Source organism: Trichechus manatus, unplaced genomic scaffold, assembly GCF_000243295.1.
Source record: "Trichechus manatus latirostris isolate Lorelei unplaced genomic scaffold, TriManLat1.0 scaffold00031, whole genome shotgun sequence".
Taxonomy (NCBI): domain Eukaryota; kingdom Metazoa; phylum Chordata; class Mammalia; order Sirenia; family Trichechidae; genus Trichechus; species Trichechus manatus.
Genome location: NW_004443967.1, coordinates 3,186,799 through 3,202,605, shown reverse-complemented (window position 1 = coordinate 3,202,605; position 15,807 = coordinate 3,186,799). Strand labels below are relative to the sequence as shown.

At 34.5% G+C, this 15,807-nt stretch overlaps 1 protein-coding gene across 4 annotated transcripts in view; it reads right to left on the bottom strand.

The window, feature by feature from the left end:
* The window catches only part of VTI1A (vesicle transport through interaction with t-SNAREs 1A), a 396,202-nt gene that overhangs the window by 296,261 nt on the left and 84,134 nt on the right, over positions 1-15,807 (bottom strand). For all 4 annotated transcript variants that reach the window (XM_023729947.1, XM_023729949.1, XM_023729948.1 and 1 more), the window contains exon 4: positions 7,816-7,893. In XM_023729947.1, coding sequence (XP_023585715.1) covers positions 7,816-7,893 — 78 coding nt within the window. The remainder of the gene's footprint in view (positions 1-7,815; positions 7,894-15,807) is intronic.

Here is a 15,807-nt window from a genome sequence, read left to right as displayed (position 1 = left end):
TATTCACTGCTTAAATTTAGGGCTGAGAGTTTCGTGGAAATCTTTTGTAGAGGTTCTCAAGTCTATTGTTAGGTTCCATTAATGTCTGAAAATCCAGACTTTACCTAAGCATAAGCATATACAAATACATAGAAGCAGATATTCTGAAAACTAATGTTGATGTATCACCCACCACAAGAGCAATCTTAACACATCAAAACTGCAATTGATTATTTTCATTTAAGATACATATATGCTTCTATGGAAGGAAGATGAAAAACGCAAAAAGGTGAGGCAATTGTTTATTTCCCCCCTTCATTTTGTATATCATTATTACTTTCACTATGAAAAAGCATCACTAATGCATCTTAAATGGGAAGACTGGTTGAAAACCACAATCTATAAGCCTCTAAAATCAGCATTCACATCACCTAAAGAATGATGATATACTAATAATTAAAAACAAAAAAACCCAAAAAAACTTCTAGGAAAATCTCCATCAAGGGAGTCAATCTACACATAAAAATAATTCATAGTGCTCTGGTTATCACAAGCAATTAGACATCAGTTTTCAAATTGCAATATGGGCCATTATTTTATGCCCTAATATAAAAATGCCAAAACTCAGTCTCACTATATAAAAAATATAATAACTGTTCTATCTTTGACGGAAGTACCAAAGAATATTTGATATGTTTGGCTTAAGAAAAATAAACAACAGACTCATTCAGCATCCCTCACTGATATGGGATAAAATTATAAACACCACTGTAAATATTTGCTGGGACACATAAAGAGTCTGGAGCTGCACTATGAAACAGACTAGCAAACTCAGGAAAATGAGAACTCACTTGGGTGCTATTCTCTACAAAAGGAAAAGTGTTTAACAATGATGAGAGCTTTGGCTATTCTTACGTATCTGTGTACACAGACTAGAAGGGCATTTATAACATATGTGTGCTTCCCCAGAAGGATAACAGATCCATAGTGTCTCAGGATTTTGGGAAAGAAGTTGATTTAAAAACACTTTTCAGTAAAGTATGCCAGAATATCAGAAAAAAATGTTAAATCATATTTCCCTCTTTGAGAAACTAACACAAATAAAATAAACCTGAAGTTAGAGTCTATATTAAAACTATACCCTGGTATCATTTTAAGATATTCCTTTATTTTTCCAAGCCTTTAAAAATGTACTTTTCCCCTGATGCCACCAAACAACAATGCTGCCTGTGATAAGCATGTTTAGGATATAGTTGTTTTTAAAAGGTGGTCAGCAGAGAACATTTCTAAGCAATATAATCAGTGACTTTGCTATGTATAGAGTTCCCTGGAAAAATTAACCCAAAGATCGACTTCAGATTCAGAAAATCAATTTTATAGGGAAAAGCAGAATGAAAAAAAAAAAAAAAAAGCTAGGAAGTACTCACCTCTTCACGTAATTTTATCAACTGCAACATGAATGCACCAAAAAAAAAAAGATAAAAAGGAAAGAAATGGCAGGAAAGAAAGATCAGTTGTGTGACAGGATACAGAATTAACATTGACAATTTATCTGTTTACATGTTTAGCATTTAGAAACCACAGACAAACACATTAAAAGAACCTAAACATAGACTACATGCAGAGTTTTTTGAACGAATAAAGATCACTTTCTCGCACTGTCACATTAAACAAAGAGAATAGTATGAAATTCTCTTTTAAAGTACATCTAAGACACCATCATGAAATAAAGGGGAACGACTTCATAGAAGTCTATATTATAAAGAAAGAAAACAAGTTTACTGTTCCTCTCTTCTAAGACTGTACCACTGAAGAGGTTTTGTATATACAAGATGTTTCTCTATTTTGAGTCATGACAGCTGATTTCATACTTTACCTATAAATGAAAATGATTAATAGTTCATGCTTTGATCCCAATGAGTATTTAAAACAAGCTATTATGTTTATAATGTCATACATGTGCCTACTCTTAGTAACAGAATTGCATTTGGAGGTAATATTATTTTATTTCAGAATAAAGTATGCCAGGCTAGACAGTACTTTATTTAGGACATAGTATCAGAAAAATAGTTCATTATCCTTAGAAATACTATACATATCAGAGTTAATTTTTAGGTTTTTGTTTTGCTTAAGGGGCTGCTGCCATCACATGAAATGTTTTTTAGTTTTTGAACAGTTTCATTTTTCAATTTGTATGAGCATCTTGTAATTTGGGCCATCTCAAAGCAATGAGCCCTCTTACTTCATTTGTACTATAGTCTGTTCTCACTAAAGTCAAATAAAAAACCAATCCTGTTAGTAAATTTTCCTATGATAATGTAGAACATTTTTCTATTTTCTTTAAATATAACAGATAAAAAACAAGTTGCTTAACTCTTTACAAACTAGAAAAATGATATAATCATATATCTGGCTCATTCTCTGTGTGTGTATGTGTGTGTATGTTTGTGAGTTTGACAGTATTCTAAACCACAAATATCACTGTATAGTTGACAGGACTCCCAGAGTTTCTACAATGAATAGAAACTGAAACCTATGTTGTAGTAGACTGTAAACCACATTCTAGGTCTGAAATTTGCATCCTCAGCAATTCAGGTTTACAGCTGATAATTTTGAAACATCCAAATATCTGTAACATCTGTTACAACACTTGACATATGCAGGCCAATAAATTAAACTATTGCTTTGGGAGAAAGGTGCCATGAATTGCTCACTATAAGTCTTTCTAAAAGTATCATGTTTACTATAGCCCGGATTTCTCAACGCTTAATGCTGTTTTTGTCTCCAATTCCAAGGAGCCAGTATGCATTCCAGCTTATTCTGTTATCTCATTTGTTATATGAAAAGCGTTTCAAGTACAAAAGAATGAGATTTCAAAATTGTTATGAAACCTTTATAAAAAGGGTAGAGAATCTATTATATAATGTCTCATAGTGCATTTAAATGAAACTTTTAATATCATCCTTTCAAAATACACAAGAAGTTACATTATTTTTAATTGATATTCTCTCAGCAACAGTCCTGTGTGAACCAGTAAAACATCTAATCATTTCACGTGAAAAGTTACTATTGTTCCCCAGAAGAAGTTAAATTTTAAACTAAAATGTCTGGCCTATCATATATCAGAATCTTTCTCCTTGCTCTCCGAACATCATGGGAGAAAAAGACAAACATTAATTCTTCTCAGAAAGAGACGATCTGGGCATTGATCGAACAGCTATCTTTTCTTTCTGGGGACACCATTCTTCAGTTGACTATGATACTTAAAGGGCCAAAGTTTAAAACTACTCTTCAGCAATGGAGACCATTTGGGGCATGCCACCCTGCCATAATCAATGAGTGTTTAAAAATGCTCCCCATTTGTTTTTTCAATAGGTTCCAAACAAAAAACGTTCTATCTTGTTTGTGCTGCATGGCTGCCTTCAAGCTCTACACCGGATTTGTAGCTAAGCTAGGTCATGGGAGGGTTTTTAATCTTTGTGTGTGTGTGTTGTGTGTGTGTGTTTAAGTTAGGCTGAGAATTATTCATTCAACTAAACAAAAGATGGCAATGCTTAGACTAGCCCAAAAGTCGTAATTTCATATTTTATCGAGTTACTAGCTCCATCACAGGCGACATGGAAGTGTGCAGTGCCACCATGTTGAAGCAGGATAATCAACATCTTTTTTGAAACAAAGATTTTTTTCCCCCAGTGCGAAATTTGATATACGAAGTAATCTGTTCCTTTGTGGGCTGAAAAAATCTGGTTTACGCTGGTTTGAACGAGTGGAATCTCTTGTGGTTAAGCCTTCTGCTGTGACTAAAATCAAAACTGCACTGCAGAGCATGTGAGGGTTCAGGCGCGCGCGCGCGCGCGCGTGTGTGTCTGTGTCTCTGTGTATGTGTCTCTGTGTGTGTGTGTGAGTGTGTGTGTGAGGTGCGTCACGTGACCCCCAGAACTACCGAATTTTTTTTTTTAAGCTGATAACGTGACTGCCGTCTCTGTCCGCATACAGATAACGAATAAATGCTGAACTCTATTAAACGCCCTTTACACATTATCGTGGGTCGAACACACAATTTTCTGAACTTATGATGACAGTCTATTTATTTTGCTATAAACCCTCAGCACGTAACGAACAGATTTGTGCCTGGTAATGATCTGCTCTGCCAGGGCTATATGAAATGATACCGACCTTCTTTAGATCTTGGGGAATTAAATTGACCGAGTTCACCCCCTGGTCTGGAGCTGAAGTTTGACACACTTTATGCACAGAAAGCCCAAATCGGAACTTAAGAGAACCTCGTATTAAAAAATTAAGTAAACGTATCTGCTAAATACTGCTTTACCACAAAAATTTCGGCACGTTTGGAAATATCCTACTCTTCATATATTTTTTTTTAAACCTTCTATTTAGGATTTACTCAAAAGTCACTGATCAATATAATTTTGCATATGGAAACCGAGAGACTATTAGGGTTCAAAAAGCAGGGCTTAGAAACTTAAATATGCCCCCTTCTCATTCTCCACTATGGAAAGCTTTGTGATTTTAATTCTATAAGTTGTTTTTCCATTTTGGAGAATGGCTGTCATGAAATTAAATCAAGTTAACAACTATTAAAGTTTCCACTCTAAATAAAGCAATACTCAAGAACTCATCTCTTTTCAAAGAAATAATAAAATGTTGCCATCTGGAATACAAATAGGATATTTTTTAAAAAATTGAATGATAATGCTGAAGACAATAGTCCTTGCAAAGCTGATAACCCAAACAACAATTGAATCTACAAAGTAAATAATTCCGTTCCTTCTTTGTAAATCAGGGATGAGTTATATTTGATTGTATGTAATGGATATGAATCAGAATAGACTATACTATGTAATTACTTTGAAATTAAATGAAATTGTGTATTCTATGGGGAACATCAAAAATGCATTAAAAAAATTCTTCATTTCTGAAATTTTTACATATCTAATCATGGCAGAAATTTTTATACACCTAAGAGTTAATACACTTTATAGTTAATTGGCAGATTATAATTCTATTAATAACCATATTTTAGATGCATTAAAAACTGCATTATAAGCAGTCAGAATACGAAATAATAATTATTACGTTCACATTTGTCTAAATCTTCACAAAGAAGCCACTCTAGGGAGGATGAGTATATCATATTGAAAATAACTAAACTGTCAGTACTTCGTTTATTTTAGTTATTTTTAAACATTTCTAGAACTTATTTTATTATTTTCGTTTTCTGATCTATGTTTTTAATTGACAGATATACCCCAATTTCAATTAAATGAGTATTGCTATTTTTGTCACATTTTGTCTCCATGTTTTCTCTGTATATTAAAAGATTATCATAAATATTACATGGGCAAGGAGTTCTAAAAATGAATTTATCAAAAATTAACTTGAAAATAAACTTCTTGATGGAAATAAAACATTTTCTTATATAAATTATATTTTATCCTACCCCCCTAAAAACCTATCTTCTCAGCCACTGAGCTACAAGAATTAATATGAAGAGCCAAGTTAAAACCTTTTCTTTCTTTAAAGAAAAGAGCTTCTGTTTTGATTCCATAGTCTGAATGAATACTGATACAGATTAAAGAGTTATTCTCAAGTGACCATACCTGGATAAGCATGTGTTTCAGTTTGAAGGATTTTAATTCCTATATTATGATAAAGAGCCTAAAAACAAAGTTTAATGATTTCATCTTGATATGGAAATTCTGCTACATTTGGTAGCAAAATATCCAAAACATTAAGCGTAATTTCTTTGAACTTTCAAACCTAATTCAAATTTTAGACTGGAAAGTTCATATAAGTAATAATCTAACAGTTACATATTCTCATGACTATAATTTATCATACTCTATTTATTGAAGTGACAGCTCCTTACGACTAAACTTCAGGTTCTCCAAGCACTTTCAGAATTTGTAAGTTTGATTTATACAAGTCCAGGGGAAATCTCTGCATCATCACTTTAAAGTGACAGGGATATAATTTGAAAAATTCAGAAAATATGAACTCAATCTATTTTTGTGGAATATTTTTCTTTAGGCATAAAATAATCATACTTATATGTATGTAAGGCAAATGTTTTAGGCACATAAAATGTCCATTAAGAGAAGTGAACATGTTTAAAAAAAAAAAAAAAGATCCCTGTCACAGTACTACAACATCCATTACAATAAAGGAGTCTGAGTAAGACAGAAACACCCCTTTCCTTTCTATTTCCTCTACATTAGGCACTAGTTGAATATGAGGGAAAGATCTATAGCTCTTTAAAGAGTTGATATGGGAACTAGGCATTCGCTTTTTTTTTTTTAAGAACAAGATAATGCTTTTTTTGCAGTAAAGGATAAGAAATGAAATTATGATTCAATCAAGAGGTATGAGCAATCTACATCTCCCTTAAAATAGAAAGAAAATATTTTTCTCTCATCCTCACATTATTTAATCTATTATGAGTAAAACCCCTTTATCACATCATTCTTTTATGTTTGGTGTGCTCCCTATTTTTTTTTTTTTCCTTAGTTATTCTCACATTTCAATCAGGGAGGCTGAAATCCCAAGTCAAATCTTAAACGTGTTTACATGCCTGAACTCAAGCTGATAATATCCAAACAGTAGAGAAGGGGAAATCTTTCAAAAAACAATAAGCTCAGCAATTCTTCTCCTTTTTTGGGGGGGTGGTGGGGGCTGGGGGGTAGAAGGGGAGCCTTAATTTATAATAGTATCTTTAGAGTAGATAGTAGTAGTATATCAGCATATATAGAAATATAATATTTTGAGATGGTAAATATAATTATTCAATATTTATAATGTGTATTGACATACCATGTTTTACTACCTTATTAAAATGTTTGGTTCACTCAATGAATAATTTATGTTCATTTTTATTTAGGCAGAGTAGAGACCTTTACTATACTTGTCAAAGAGACACTAATAAACACGTTCAGGTCTTGCTTCTGAAGTTCCCTATCATTTATTTTCTTAAAAATGTCAAAGAAAACAGTCGCTAAGATTGTTTGAGACATTTTTTAAGTCAGCTCTACGCTAAGGTTCTTGAAACTTTTTTTTTTTTAAGTCATATATATATGATCTACACAAGCTAAAGAAGTCTGCAGTTTTAATTCAAAGAAAGAAAAGAGACATTAATTAGACTCCTCTGGCACTACTGTGTGATCCAATGAGAACTTATAGCCAAATTTAAGGCCCTTTTAAGAAAAAATTGCATCTTATTTTTTGCCTGTGAATATCTTAAACTGAAAAAGACCTTTCCTATTATTATGATTATTTTAATTATTATTTAACAGAGGCATGTACTCTATATGGGTATCCAAGTTCCACACTGGTGCTTACAATTTGCATTCTGGTGAATATATTTTTAAGAAGCTACACAATAGGAGCCCGAGCCACCCTGTTGAATTTTGAAAGCTTACTTTCATTTGTTTTGTTGCAAGTGTTGATTTAATTATACTGCATTATTATCAAAGCTGTATTATGTACTTTTTTATTCCTTTTACATGTGCTTGAGGTGAAGACCTTGGCTTTGTCTGCAAACAGTGTGTTTCAAGTTATTCCTTAAGTACTAAATAATAAAGAAAAGAGAAGAAAAGATTTTTTTTAAAGATAGCAGACAGTGATCACAAGGTAAAGGGTTAAATGTAAGATCTCCAAGAAACATTTTGAAGTTGATTAAGACTCCAGCTTTGCATTAAACAGTATCGCTTCCACATGAGTTGCTGCTAATACTGTTAAGGAGCAGCTTGAGAGCCCAATGTGCCAGTGACCTCCTTCACCCTCCAGCCACCCACCGGGCCTTCCTGATTAGCATTCTACCTGGTTCTCTGAGGAATTCCCATCATCCCCTAGGAGCTCATTCCGTACTTCGTCACTGTAGGCGATCCGTGACCTTTTCTATAAAACAAAACAAAAAGGGAGAGAGCAAGACGAACGTTAGAAAGTAAAGGCTTCGAAGCATTATTGGTATCAAGGCTGATCATCTCAAACCTTGAGAGCCCCCTAATGGAAACCTATTTGCTAAAATTTGCAAACTAAAGTCGCATAAAGTTCTTGAACTTAAGAAGTTTACTGTAAATTAGAAGAGTTTTTTTAAATGACAATAATGAAAGAAAACTCTGTACTGTATGAGTACTCTATTAATATTAATAAATGCATCATAACATATATTATTCCATACAGTCATTCAAATTACACCACTAAGCGGAAGGAAATACATCTACATAGCTATATATCTGCAAAACTTACCAGATGGTAATTACAACAGGAGGATATGAGAGTCTTCAATATTGTGGCAGGAAATGGAGTATACAATTTAAGTTTTTTAAAAACCTCTACTTCTAGAATATCTCCAACTATACTCTCTGGAATGCCTGGAATAGCACATCTATATTTCCTTCATTATTGTGATTTTATTAACCAGAAAAAGAGAGAATTTAAAAGCCCATCCTTTTTCCAAAGAATAATTATATGTCCCCAAGCCCTCTATAAATAATGGACTAAGGAAAAGTAACGGTGTGTGTGTGTATGTCTGTGTGTGTTTGTGCCTGTGTCTGGTAAAACAAATTTTCCAATCTGAGCAAATAAAGACAGGTAGGCTATGAGTCAACGTTTCACAGTTTCAGTAAATAAAAGCAAGTGGGCTATGAGTCAATGTTTCACACACTGAAATTTTGTTTTACAAGAAATCCACCCTTACCTGTAAAGTCAGAGGGACATAGCTGCAAGCAATCCATGAATTATCTAAATGTACACACATTTGAAAAACTTAAAGGCTCTGGAAATTAGTTGTGAAGCTGAGTACAGTCCCAGATCCTACTTCAGCATTACTATTTCAGACCCAAATGTAGATTTATCAGTTACTTTGTTGCCTTTCCTGCTTCTGAAGTAACTAAGCAAAAACAGTCAATTAAAAAAAAAAAGCATTCAGGCAAATAATCTTTCTCACTTGGGTACTTCAGTTTAGAACTTAATATTTCTTACCTGCTAAACTGTCATCCGAAAAAGTAGTTTAAAGGGACTACTGATAATCTGTGAGCAGAAGTCAACAGTAAGATTTTTAATTAGATTTTTTTACCTAGTGAATGAATAACTCTGCTTTGCCGCCTTCATACCTTGAACATAAAATTATATTATATCAGGATTTAAAAGGACTTTAGATAAGACCAACCAAGACTCAACTGGGGTCCCTCATCTGAACCACAAAACAAAATTATTTCAGTGACTGTTTCTCAATTCTCCCAAGTATATAAGTAACTAAGAGAGAATTTATTACATACAACAAAAGTCTTACAGCATGGGGCCTCTCTGGCAGAACCAGTGGAAAGAGGGTGATGGAATATAAACTATAGATAAATAAATCTAAATATCTCTTTATTTTATAGAAAAAAAAAATCTGAACCCCATGGAATTCTAAATGTAGCCTTGGTTGAACTGAGACTAGAACCGTGGGGTCCTGACTCGTATCTCAGTGCCCATTCTACCACACAAAATTTCTTCCCCGTTATATCACCTTCGGATACACTGAGGAGAAAAGTACAAGAAGTGCAAAATGTTTCAGTATAAAGAAGATGGTGGCATCCCCTCCCTGACCCGCATCTCTACCCCAAACCCCTCCTCTACTCTCTGCCACAAATGTATGTCTTATACCTTGGCAAATGCAATTAGTGATGTTCATCTGGAAAAGTAAAAAAAGCCAACACTATTGCAGACAGCAGGAAAAAGTGGAGAAGTTAAGTCATTAGCCCGAGGTCAATACAGACATTTCCATCACATCTCTTGGCAATTCAGGAGTGGTCCAACTCATTCGTTTATGAACACACTAGACTTCCTATCACCAGCAAACAGCATATATTAAGTTTTCCTCTCTCGTTGTATTTACTGCCGATACTATTAATTAGTTAATTTTATTGACTTCATACCAAATTGTATTGAAAAATGCTAAATTACAAGGAGAATGTACTTCACGGCCTTACTACAGTATTTAGATCAAGCCAAACCTTTCTTTTGCCCATTTGGAAATCCCCACTACAGCAGTTTCAAACTAGCTGAGCAAAAGTATTTTAAAGCATTAAAGGAAATGAGAACCTTTAAACAGGCTGTGGTATCAGAGCTGCCTTTTTAATTATTCATTTCATCACTATGGGGGACTAAAACATTCCACAGTATGCAAGAATATCATATGGAGATTGTTTTTGTTTTTCCCTTTTTTCACCAAAATACTAACAAATTGGCATAGATCATTCAATTATATTATATTCTTATTATGATTTACTATACTTCAAAAGAAGAAGAAAATTACAAATGTGTATCCCTAAATATCTAATCTTGTTTTGGTTAGAATCCCTTGCTTTTGAAAACCAGTAATTAAGAGTGTAATGCTCAGCAACAGAGGAGAACTAAGGATTATCCACAGTTGAAGGGTGGTCCCTATAAATGTCATTCTTTACCATCAGGATGATAAAACCTGGTCATTTGGATGGCTTTCTGGATGTAATTAAGCAAATGATATGCTAAATTTACAAAGTGCTCTCCGACAGGACTGACTTCTCTTAAGGAATGAAAAAGACAAGTCATTTCAAATACCAGAAATAGTTCCACATGAAAATGACACAACCAATAATGAAAATTGAACTCTTTACAATTGAGATCCACTTACAAAGGGGTGGGGGGGAATCAAGACTTGCTTTATTAAGAATTGTACTTAGATGCCCCATATTGGTATTTTCTCGCAATTTATTAAGGTTTGAAAATTTAAGGAAGCTGATTGTAATCAACCATAAATTAGCCTGCAGGACCACCACTAAATTAATTGAATACCAGAAAAGGCAAATTCCTTTGAATGACAAACTGCTTGTTTTGTGGGTAATTTTCCTCCAAAGCATCAAAAAATTATCTTACCTTTCATGGAATTTTAAAAAATCTGACTCTACATTACTAACTACTACTTTAATTTGGGGGTTCAAAGTTAATGAAACTGAAACATCTATTGTAGCTTGATAAACCTAACTAAAATATTTTTACTTTATTATCAGCTGTATATAAATCTGTACTTTAGCCAAATGCAAGCATGAGAATTTGAGCTGGAAATGTCACACATTCATCTATAGTTTGAAGGAACCCAATTCATAATGCATTTTATAAATAGTTAATGACTTCTATACATAAGCTAACCAGGCAAATCAAGAAATTGTCAACATTTTTAGTCTTAGTTGTCAGTTACCACTGTCTACTGGTGCTTTATATGTGGCTTCTGGAGACAACAGAAGCTCTATGCAGTTTGTAATCTACTGCAATTTCTGGTCTGTACCATAAGGGTGAAAAAGCTTCAACTGACAATATTTGCCATACACACACAAAGTGTTAAACGCAAGTGCGTTCCTCACTTTTAATTGTGTGTTTGTGTAAAGCTTATTCCTCCCAACTTATATACTCAGGTGCACCATAGTTGGACAAAAAACTACAGACCATGTACGAACTACAGAAAATATATGACAAATTAACAACTGACTTTTATTCTGAGGAAGCAGGACACACAAAGTTTCAACGGTCATTTTAAACTGATGACAAATGTGAGCCTTTGGTTATAAAGATGCAAATTTCAGATTTAAAGCAGTTTTCACTAGGTATATGAATAGGACTTTGGCATACTGATTGGTGATTTTCTTAAGGCCAAGTTCAAACAGATACACTTATTCAGTTTTGTCTGGAAATTTGGCTTGAAGCAATCTATCTACTTGACCCAAGTCTTAACATTTCCCAGCTGAACTGAATGCGTTCTTGGACAGGGGCTGTGAATGAAATTAGAAACAAAATGAATTAACTGAGTTTAAACTAATTAAGAAGTGTGATCCGTGGTACCGCCTCTTACATGATTCTACGTGTGAAATGGGGTATATGTAACCAGAACGAGGATTCTACAACCCGCCACTAGCATAAGCATAACAATGAAGTTGGTTTATTACTAAAGCGTATATGAGAATTTAATTTCCATGGCGTGCACATGGCAAAGCAATTGCTTAAATTGCCTCACCTGGGAATTTAATACAATGTTATCATCAGACCAGCCACATTGTAAATAGATTTAAAATGCTTTCCATGTGCTGCACTCTGTTGCATATGAATTAAGTAATGATCTGGCATTACAATAAAATCAGCTAGTTCCCACACCTGGCAGACAGGATATTTCACTAAATTAATACTCATACAGCGACATCACAAGGCATGGGAGAAGAAACCATCTCTAAGGCATTGGACTCGAATTTTACGTGGGAGGGAAATACTCCACAGCTATGTAATGTCACTATGTAAAATGCGCCGCTCGACACAATCTGTTTCTAACATCTGTATCTCAGAATTAAGACTTTCTCATTCCCATTCAGTTTTGGCCTAATTTTCTTCATCCAGTACTTTAATTACTAATCAGCAATCCACAACGTTCACAAACACTAAGAAAGCCCTTTATTCTAATCTATGTGCTGCAGACAGCCAAATAATTGATACAAAGTGCAGTATGGTTTTTGTAAGTAATGAAAGAACAGCTTGTCCTAGTTCCTAATCAAATTGGCCTATAGAAGAAATGGTTAATAGATTTCTCCATAGGTCTAAAACAAATTACTCAGTCTGGCCAGACTTTTCCATTGCTTCTACCATGTCTTTCAGTCTCCAAATACTTAATAACACCCAAGGTTACCAGGTGATACATCTATTAAAAACGGGTATGCTTTCATAGCCAAAGAATTTAACTGCTCCTGTTATAATTAACATTTGGGGATATCTACAGAACACTGTGAAATTATATTTATTAGCTAGTAATATAATTGCTGGCATTCATTTCTTACTTAATTTTATCTGATTCTAATTAAATAATATCATACTCTGTAATGCCCAGATGGCATTTTCTAAAATGCATCTATCTTCGGCACAAAGCGTTCCATTTTTAACTTTGCTTCTATTTCTCCATGGCCAGTTTCAGCTTCTCACCACCCTCCATCCCTGCCCCAGGACTTAAAAGGTCTCATTAATCTAGGGCAGAAAAATGTTACATTTTGGTGGGAAAAATGGAATTTTTGAATTCTTGTTTATCAGTGTTCTCTGTACTATATTAATTTCTAGCAAAAAGTGATTAAGGTTAAAACGTCTCATACTACGTGGATTAGATAAAAGCAACATGAACCATTCGGTAAATGCTTGCTCTCTGGGGAATTGTTATATGAAAAAACACAGGGCACTGAGCAAGAAAAACACAGAAAACGTTTTGGTATGTGATCTGGGTCAGATTAAGTGAGTTTTCTGAATAGCAGTTTCCTCATCTGTGAAATGGTAGTGACAATATTTATTTCATAGGGCTGTTGTGAGGATTTATCTATTATAAACAAATGATATCCTATATAACACCATGGATATGATAATCTTGAGAAGGATGTGCAACTAAATGTTACTTGGTAATATTGGAAAGGACACGATAAAACCATCACATGTACTGCTGAGCATATAAATTAATGCGTTGTTTCTAGAAAATGATTTGCAAAAACATACTAAAAGTAGTTTTTAAAAGTTCGTATTGTTTAAGCCAGTAATTCTACTACATCGTTTTTGCCCAACTGCCTGTTTGATGGTGCTATAATTTTTGGAACGCTTTCGGTGGCGTAGTGCTATGGCTGCTAACCAAAAGGTCAGCAGTTCGAATCCACCAGTTGCTTCCTGGAAACTATGGGGCAGTTCTACTCTGTGCTATAGGGTCGCTATGAGTCGGAATCGACTTGACGGCAACGGGTTTGGTTTTTGTTTTTTTCAATGGCAAAAACTTTACTACATTTTGTTCATGTTTTCAGAGAAAGTAAGTTCCAATCTGTTTCTTCTAAGTAACCATTCCACTAAACATGGCTTACTCTTGCTCATGGGACTATTTAAGAGTTGAAGGTCAAGCTTATTCACTGGAAAGCTCATTTACTTGAAAGGGCACGCGTCACATGCCGCCAATAGCATTAATAAAGGGTAAACACACTTTCTATCATAAACTCATGCCAATGGACCATGTGCAAGCCACTCGAGAGTCAATACTAACATGCCCTGCTTCTAGGCTACAACAGGGCAGGAAGAGCAGGTCACTCTGAGAACATCAAAATGACCCTTTGTTCTTTGGCATGCAATACCAAAAAACCCATTGCCAATGAGTCGATTCTGACTCTAGCAACCCCATATGACAGAATAGAACCGCCCCATAGGGTTTCCAAGGAGTGGCTGGTGCATTTGAACTGCCAACCTTTTGGTTAGCAGCCAAGCCGAGCTCTTAACGGAGCTCTGCGCCACTAGGGCTCTGCATGCAATACCAGGAAAGGATATTTAGAATTTTAAAATTTTTAATGTCTTTTCATTATAATCATTCTCATTTATAATTATTACTTGTACCTTTAAAAACATTTTACGTGCTTGAAGTGAATATTTATGCCTTGGCTATTAATAAAAATATAAATTATATCACATTTTCTTTTGATTACTTTTTTAAATTTAGCTGTAATATTCACATGTGAATATTTATATGTATATGATGAGGTTATGTATGCATGTATACCCATATAGATTCACACAAACTCATATGCAATCCATATGGAATAATAACTCTACTTGTGTTTTGCAACGCTGGAATAGACTTTTATTTATATGAGGAACTCTGGCCATATTGCTGCTACTTCATTTAATGATTTGCAAAACAGAGAAGTCAGAAATCACGAAACTGCACTTCTTCATTTCCTCCCCTAGAATTTCTAAACTTAGGCCTGAAATTTAAGTTTGGCATTAAGGTTTCAAAATGCAACATGAGTTAGTATCATGGCCCTACTTGCTTGCATATGCTCGCATTTTATGACTTTGACGGTGCTATTGAACACAGTGTGGCTGTGTCTTAAATCATGTAGCTTGTCAATCAATAATTAAGTTACTTCATTCAGAAAATCAGCTCATGATAGAATGTCCAGATGTTGCTGACAACATCTGGAATAGTGTAAGTATGAAGAGGGGGAAAATCTAATTCTTTAAAGTCTTTTAAATGTAAAATAAAATAACTCCATTGACTCTACTTGAAACAAACAAAATGTCAAAATGTTTATTATTTTGTTTGTTTATGGTATATAAATACCCTACAACATACTCCCACTGGAAAATGATACTCTGATAAATGAATGCTATGTAACAGATGCTTCATTTGTATTTTGAAAAGAACTACTAAAGTAATGAACATAAACTTACAGAATTAATTTATATAGTTCTAGGTTTTCCAATGTAATCTGCCTAGCACTGAGAAGAAAAAGTGATCATTCATTTAAAATCTCCCCATAGCCATGATTTCTAGTGATCTAGATCTAGTGATCCTGGGACTCTGTATAACTGACACTAAAGTATCATACAAATAACAGAATCTTGTAACTGAGAGTGACAGGAGGCATCACCTAGACCAGCCTCCAAATTTACAGATGAGGGATTCTGAGACAGATGAGCAGTCTACGCACAGAGCCCTGGTGGCACAAATGGTTAAGAGTTCAGCTGCTAATGGAAAGGTTGGCAGTTCAAACCTACCCAGAGACACCATAGGAGCAAGACCTGGACATCACTTCTGTAAAGATTATAGCCCAGAAAACTCTATGAGGCCATTTTACTCTGTAACATGGGGTCGCTATGAGTCGAAACTGACTCGATGGCACCTAACAACAACAACAACCCAATGCCACACAGTTAGGAAAGACCAGGTAGAACAAGGACAGACAGGTTTCCTAATGCCAGTGCTCTTTCCATAAGCACCACGACAGGCTGGGA